At 46.5% G+C, this 8,033-nt stretch overlaps 1 protein-coding gene across 1 annotated transcript; it reads left to right on the forward strand.

Annotated features, from left to right (window-relative positions):
* The first annotated feature begins 5,458 nt into the window (after positions 1-5,458).
* LOC123481998 lies at positions 5,459-6,348 on the forward strand. Its single transcript, XM_045207969.1, has one exon. It carries the CDS (start codon positions 5,469-5,471, stop codon positions 6,273-6,275), a length of 807 nt encoding a protein of 268 aa, XP_045063904.1. The 5' UTR covers positions 5,459-5,468; the 3' UTR covers positions 6,276-6,348.
* The last annotated feature ends 1,685 nt before the right edge of the window (positions 6,349-8,033 follow it).

Consider the following 8,033-nt stretch of genomic DNA (forward strand, 5'->3'; position numbering starts at 1 on the left):
TAGAGAGAAGCGCATTTTATGTTTCGTAATAAAAACAGTGTTGACAGTGCTGAATAAAACTTAGACATGAACTCACTCATAAAAACAGCAACTCCCATATTTGGGGTTGTGGTCAAATATGTGTATTTTTGCCAACCGTCAGTGGAAGTGTTGTAGCAGTGTTTGATGGTTATGCTTATGCAAGCAGAGCACCTCTTTTGACACTGTCTGTTTTGCCAACTTTGTAAGCTAACGTGCCAGCAATGAGCTACGCTGTGAAGAGGTTATTGTGCATTTTCCAGTATTTTAATGGGAACTAGTTGCTGTAAATTTGTAATTTCTTGACTGGAAAGCACTTGTCAGTAAGTTATTGTAAAAGTCTAATTAACTTACTGGGAAAATGTGGCCAGTAACCTACAGGACACTTGCTGCTGCTAGCAATCTTGCCAGTAACCTACTGTGCCTTCACTGACTCTTTAGTTGACAACATGCACATTTAGTATTTAATAGGATCCCCAATTAGCTGCTGTTGAGGCAGCAGCTACTCTTCCTGGGGTCCAAACAGGAAACAACACAACAAATCAAATACATAATATACATAAATATACATACATTGCACTACATTTACACGGACGTTTAGCCATTCAGCAGACGCTTCCATCCAGAGCGATCCACAGCTAGTGCATTCTTCTTAAGGTAACCAGGCGAGACAACCACATATCACAGTCATATCCCAAACACGTGTCACATACATAATACAATACATAATACAATGCAAAATACAATATAAGACTGTCTCTTCACAGTCCTCGTTGTGCCGTAAGGTGTTCTTTTATCTGTTTTTTTAAATCTGTTTTTATTGCTAGCTTGAGTTACCTGGGGTGGCAGAGAGTTCTATTTAGTTATGGCTCTATTTAATTCCCAGCCTCTGTTCTGGACCTGGGGACTGGGAAGAGACCTCTGGTTGCATGTCTTGTGTGGTACCGATGAGTGTCTGAACTGTGTGCCAACTGCTTGAACAGACCGTTCAGTACCTTCAACACATCAACACCTTGCACAAAGACCAATAGTGATGCAGTCAATCGCTCCTTAACTTTGAGCCAGGAGAGACATGTCACCAGGGGTCTTTTCATAGTCCCCAAATCAAGAAAAATTCAAGAAAGCGTACGGTATTATATAGAGCCATTATTGCATGGAACTACGTTCCATCTCATATTGCTCAAATTAACAGCAAACCTAACGGCACAATGCCTCTCCCCTATTTGACCTAGATAGTTTGTGTGTATGCATTGATATGTAGGCTACGTGTGCCTTTAAAAAAAAATTGATTATGTATTAATGTTCTTTATTATGTCACGTTTCATGTTTTGTGTGGATCCCAGGAAGTGTAGCTGCTGCTTTTGCAACAGCTAATTGGGATCCTAATAAAATACCAAATACCAAAGATTGACATGCATGTCATTGACATTCGCCCTCCGTGTACATCTAAGTGCAATACGTGCTGCTCCATTTTGGACCAACTGCAATTTGCCTATGTCCTTCTTTGCCGCTCTTGACCACACAACTGGACAGTAGTCCAGGTGTGACAAAACTAGGGCCTGTAGGACCTGTCTGGTGGACTGAGATGTCAAGAAAGCAGAGCAACGCCTTATCATGGACAGACATCTTCCCATTGTAGTAACCATTGAGTCTATATGTTTTGACCATGATAGCTTGCTATCTAGGGTGACACCCAGCAGCTTTGTCTCTTCAACTTGCTCAGTAGCCCATTATTCAATTATAGATCCAGATGAGGTTTAGGGTTGAGCGAGTGATTTGTCCCAAAAATAATGCTAGTTACCCATTCTAAAATTGACTGGAGCTCTATGTTAAGGGTGTAAGTTATTTATTTTACTGTTGCAGCCGACGTGTGTACTGTTGAGTCGTCAGTGTACATGGACCACAGGCTTTATTCAAGGTCAGTAGAAGGTTATTAGTAAACACAGAAAACAATAATGGTCCAAGCTGGCTGCCATGTGGTACACCACACTCAACCAAATTTGTTTTATAGAGGTTTCCATTAAAGAAAACCCTCTGTGTCCTATTGGATAGGTAACTGTCCATCCATTACATTTACATTTACGTCATTTAGCAGACGCTCTTATCCAGAGCGACTTACAAATAGGTCCATTCACCTTATAGCCAGTGGGATAACCACTTTACAATGTATATTTTTTATTTACTTTTTTTGTGGGGGGGTTGGAGTAAAGGGGGGGGTGGGGGTAGAAGGATTACTTTATCCTATCCCAGGTATTCCTTAAAGAGGTGGGGTTTCAAATGTCTCCGGAAGGTGGTGAGTGACTCCGCTGTCCTGGCGTCGTGAGGGAGCTTGTTCCACCATTGGGGTGCCAGAGCAGCGAACAGTTTTGACTGGGCTGAGCGGGAACTATGCTTCCGCAGAGGTAGGGAGCCAGCAGGCCAGAGGTGGATGAACGCAGTGCCCTCATTTGGGTGTAGGGACTGATCAGAGCCTGAAGGTACGGAGGTGCCGTTCCCCTCACAGCTCCGTAGGCAAGCACCATGGTCTTGTAGCAGATGCGAGCTTCAACTGGAAGCCAGTGGAGTGTGCGGAGGAGCGGGGGTGACGTGAGAGAACTTGGGAAGGTTGAACACCAGACGGGCTGCGGCATTCTGGATGAGTTGTAGGGGTTTAATGGCACAGGCAGGGAGCCCAGCCAACAGCGAGTTGCAGTAATCCAGACGGGAGATGACAAGTGCCTGGATTAGGACCTGTGCCGCTTCCTGTGTAAGGCAGGGTCGTACTCTCCGAATGTTGTAGAGCATGAACCTACAGGATCGGGTCACCGCCTTGATGTTAGCGGAGAACGACAGGGTGTTGTCCAGGGTCACGCCAAGGCTCTTCGCACTCTGGGAGGAGGACACAACGGAGTTGTCAACCGTGATGGCGAGATCATGGAACGGGCAGTCCTTCCCCGGGAGGAAGAGCAGCTCCGTCTTGCCGAGGTTCAGCTTGAGGTGGTGATCCGTCATCCATACTGATATGTCTGCCAGACATGCAGAGATGCGATTCGCCACCTGGTTATCAGAAGGGGGAAAGGAGAAGATTAGTTGTGTGTCGTCAGCGTAGCAATGATAGGAGAGGCCATGTGAGGATATGACAGTGCCAAGTGACTTGGTGTATAGCGAGAATAGGAGAGGGCCTAGAACTGAGCCTTGGGGGACACCAGTGGTGAGAGCACGTGGTGCGGAGACAGCTTCTCGCCACGCCACTTGGTAGGAGCGACCGGTCAGGTAGGACGCAATCCAAGAGTGAGCCGCGCCGGAGATGCCCAGCTCGGAGAGGGTGGAGAGGAGGATCTGATGGTTCACAGTATCAAAGGCAGCAGACAGGTCTAGAAGGACAAGAGCAGAGGAGAGAGAGTTAGCTTTAGCAGTGCGGAGAGCCTCCGTGACACAGAGAAGAGCAGTCTCAGTTGAATGACCAGTCTTGAAACCTGACTGGTTTGGATCAAGAAGGTCATTCTGAGAGAGATAGCAAGAAAAGTTGGCTAAAGACGGCACGCTCAATAGTTTTGGAGAGAAAAGAAAGAAAGGATACTGGTCTGTAGTTGTTGACATCAGAGGGATCGAGTGTTGGTTTTTTGAGAAGGGGTGCAACTCTCGCTCTCTTGAAGACGGAAGGGACATAGCCAGCGGTCAAGGATGAGTTGATCAGCGAGGTGAGGTAAGGGAGAAGGTCACCGGAGATGGTCTGGAGAAGAGAGGAGGGGATAGGGTCAAGCGGGCAGGTTGTTGGGCGGCCTGCCGTCACAAGTCGCAAGATTTTATCTGGAGAGAGAGGGGAGAAAAAAGTCAAAGCATAGGGTAGGGCAGTGTGAGCAGGACCAGCAGTGTCATTTGACTTAACAAACGAGGATCGGATGTCGTCAACCTTCTTTTCAAAATGGTTGACGAAGTCATCCACAGAGAGGGAGGGGGGGATTCAGCAGGGAGGAGAATGTGGCAAAGAGCTTCCTAGGGTTAGAGGCGGATGGTTGGAATTTAGAGTGGTAGAAAGTGGCCTTAGCAGCAGAAACAGATGAAGAGAATGTAGAGAGGAGGGAGTGAAAAGATGCCAGGTCTGCAGGGAGTCTAGTTTTCTTCCATTTCCGCTCGGCTGCCCGGAGCCCTGTTCTGTGAGCTCGCAATGAGTCATCAAGCCACGGAGCTGGAGGGGAGGACCGAGCCGGCCGGGAGGATAGGGGACATAGAGAGTCAAAGGATGCAGAAAGGGAGGAGAGGAGGGTTGAGGAGGCAGAATCAGGAGATTGGAGGGAGAAGGATTGAGCAGAGGGAAGAGATGATAGACAAGTTTTTGAGCCGTTTCCGCTCTACTTCCTGAACTCCTCCCGTCGATGCAATCCAGTTCCGTTCTGCCGGGCTGGGTTTGTTTTGCTAGCTAGCTCCGTTGTGCCGACAAAGCACTGATATCGCAGTGACAAAGAGGATATAAAAATTACAATTACAACATGAAGAAAAGTGGTTCGGGAACGACGTGTGCGGTTGTTGGTTGCAAAAACTCGAGAAAGCACCTGAACGAGTGGTTAGATAGAGAGTGCTATGACCACAAACCAGCTACAAAGAGGCAATGTCCATGCGCTCCATTGTTTACATTTTTTCGCAAGCCTGATACCGACTCGGAATCAAGGACCTGGCTGAAGGCATTGAATCTAAAGAAACCACCCCTCAACGTTTTTGTTTGTTCCTTCACTTTGTTGACCAAAAACCTACCAAGGATAATCCTTTCCCAGAGTTGTGGTTGGGATACAATCGCCCTCCCCAGCCAAATAGGCGTCAACTCACCCAGCGGACCACTGCCTCCTCCCAGATAAAGAAACGCAGACTTGAATCTGAGGGTAAGTTCAGCAACTTTAGCTATGAAGCTGACAATACTGTTAATTATGAAGAAGTTGTCATACATTAACATTGCTACCGGTATTTTGCTAAGGCAGTTGATTGTTTTGGAGATGGGACAAACAATGCCCACGATAGCTACATCATTAATTGTGTGTGTGTGTGTGTGTGTGTGTGTGTCCTGCCTGCGTGTGCCTTAGTCTACATCATAAATACAATGCAAGGTGGCAGGCTGTTGTGATGATGATTGTGTGTGTGCGTGTGAGTGCAATGTTGTAGTACACATTTTTCCATTGTGATGTTTGTAGTGAGAGGACTCTATGCCTGCATTAATTTTGCTCCATCCATGTTTTCTCTTCCCCTTTTTAGATGCTCCAGAAACCTGTCAGCCTGTCTGTGAGGCCGAGCCTGCTACACCAAAATTTCGAGATGCCCAGACCCAATGGGAGGATCCGTCACATATTGATCACATTTACTGTTCAACACAGTCTGTTAAAGTAGACAAGGCCACACAGTGCGAGGCAGAAATGGGTCCTACTGTGACCAGCACCACGGTCATTGATGATGCTAGGTCCCAGCTGTATACAGGAGTGCTTATGGTTCAATTATTCACCCTGGTGACGGTGTTGTTGCCTTTCAGTAAGCCATCAATTACCCTTCCTGTTGTTGACCAAATACTTATGACGTTGATGAAACTAAAACTAAACCTAATATTAGGAGATATTGCTCACCGCTTCAATGTGTCTACATCCATGGCAAGCATTGTGATTAGTCACTGGATTGACGTGATGGGTGAACAGTTCAAAGTCCTGATCCCCTGGCTTCCAAGAGAGACCATTCGTGCCACCATGCCCTTGTCGTTTCAGAGGAACTACCCTCGAACCACCTGCATCATTGACTGTGCCGAAAGTGCCATGCAGAGAGCCACAAACCACGACTCAAGGAGTGACACTTTCAGCCAGTATAAATCACGCAACACTGTGAAATATCTCGTCGCTGTGGCCCCTAATGAACTAATCATGTTTATATCTGATGCCTATGCTGGCAGAAGCAGCGATAAGTTTATCACCATGGACAGTGGGTTCCTAGACTATCTGAGGGCTGGTGATGAGGTCATGGCGGACCGTGGGTTCACCATTCGAGACTTGCTTGATGAGAGAAGGGTCAGTTTGAACATCCCTGCTTTCACCTACAGGCGCAATCAGTTGACCAATGAGGAGACGACACGCACCAGGCGAGTAGCCAATGTCCGCATACATGTGGAAAGAGCAATCCAGAGACTGAAGGTGTTTAAGATTTTATCCCAGAATGTTCCCATCAGCATGGCACCGAAACTGGACAACATCTTAACCATCTGTGCTGGCCTAGTTAACCTGAAGAGTCCACTGATCAGTGAGGTTTAGAATCTTGCCCTGTGTCCCTGTCTACCAACACCCAGCCATGTTGTTCATTAAATACAGATAAACACAACAAATACTGCGTGCATTGTATTTTTTTACATAATATATGAATATTTTCATAGTGATGTAATTGTGTGGGCTGCTTTTGTATTTTACTTTTTAATACCTGTTAAGATTAAACACGCAATCTTTCTTGTTGAAGCCATTTGTTTAGTTTCCTCAAAACAATTAATTAATCCAGTGTTATTTATGTACAGTATGAGCTTACTATGAATTATGAACTGTGTTAAAATAAATTGTAGCACTCTAAGGATAGAAATTACATCAAACTTTATTTTCACTCAAACAGTAGGCACACTGATATATTGCACAGCATAAAGAGATCATGTAAACAATGGACATCTGTTGGCTCCTGTGGGCATGACCTAAATAAGGCAGTTTATTTTGGTTTTAAAATGCTGAGATATTTACTGCAGAACTGTAACCTTCCCTCAACAAAATCATCAACAATTTTCGGGAGCATGTGGGCAAAGTAGAATGTGCGCAGCCTTATGATATGCCCCTGGACAAAGCCTTGGTCGTAGGGTACTTCGATTTCTAGGTGCTCAGTTTTGTTCCAGATCACCAACTTGGAGTGCTGAAGCCCTGTGAAGTGCATCCCAATTTGTACCTGCATGTAGTAGCCTTTTGGACCATTGCAGGCAATATGGTAATCTACCCTATCTCCGTTTGCCACAGTTGTGATTTCGCAGTTCTTTGTTGCCAAAAATTCTGCAAGTGACTTGTTTCCCATCACAGGTGATTTGACCTCCAACAGAATGTCGTTGTTTATCACTCCATCGGGAGATGCTGCAAGCCACGGTTCCTTTTCGCACACCACTAAGCCTTTGGTTTCAATGCTGTTGCCCAGAGTTTCCAAATAGTCCCTTGCAAGTTCCTCCCCCTCCGCTCCTTGACGGGTTGCGGCATAGTAGTAGAACCGTGTTCCCAAGCTAGCGTCGACATCGCTGTGTTTACACCGGCAGACGTTGTGCCAACAACTTCCGGTGGAAATGAAATGCATTTGTGTAGAGTTATGGCGCCACCCGGGATACAGCGCGTAAACTTGTCTATAGGATGGAAGAGGAGAGAGTAGCGGGAGAGAGAGAGGTTGCGACGGTGCATTACCATCTGTGTAGGGGCAGAGTGAGTAGTGTTGGAGGAGAGGGAGAGAGAAAAGGATACAAAGTAGTGGTCGGAGACTTGGAGGGGAGTTGCAGTGAGATTAGTAGAAGAACAGCATCTAGTGAAGATGAGGTCAAGCGTATTGCCTGCCTTGTGAGTAGGGGGGACGGTGAGAGGGTGAGGTCAAAAGAGGAGAGGAGGAAAGAAGGAGGCAGAGAGAAATGAGTCAAATGTAGACGTAGGGAGGTTGAAATCCCCCAGAACTGTGAGGGGTGAGCCATCCTCAGGAAAGGAACTTATCAAGGCGTCAAGCTCATTGATGAACTCTCCAAGAGAACCTGGAGGGCGATAGATGACAAGGATATTAAGCTTAAATGGGCTAGTGACTGTGACAGCATGGAATTCAAATGAGGAGATAGACAGATGGGTCAGGGGAAAAATTGAGAATGTCCACTTGGGAGAGACTGAGATCTCCTGTGCCACCACCCCGCTGACCAGATGCTCTCGGGGTATGCGAGAACACATGGTCAGACGAGGAGAGAGCAGCAGGAGTAGCAGTGTTTTCAGTGGTAATCCATGTTTCCGTCCGCGCCAAGA

Source organism: Coregonus clupeaformis, chromosome 27, assembly GCF_020615455.1.
Source record: "Coregonus clupeaformis isolate EN_2021a chromosome 27, ASM2061545v1, whole genome shotgun sequence".
NCBI classification, from domain to species: Eukaryota; Metazoa; Chordata; class Actinopteri; order Salmoniformes; family Salmonidae; genus Coregonus; species Coregonus clupeaformis.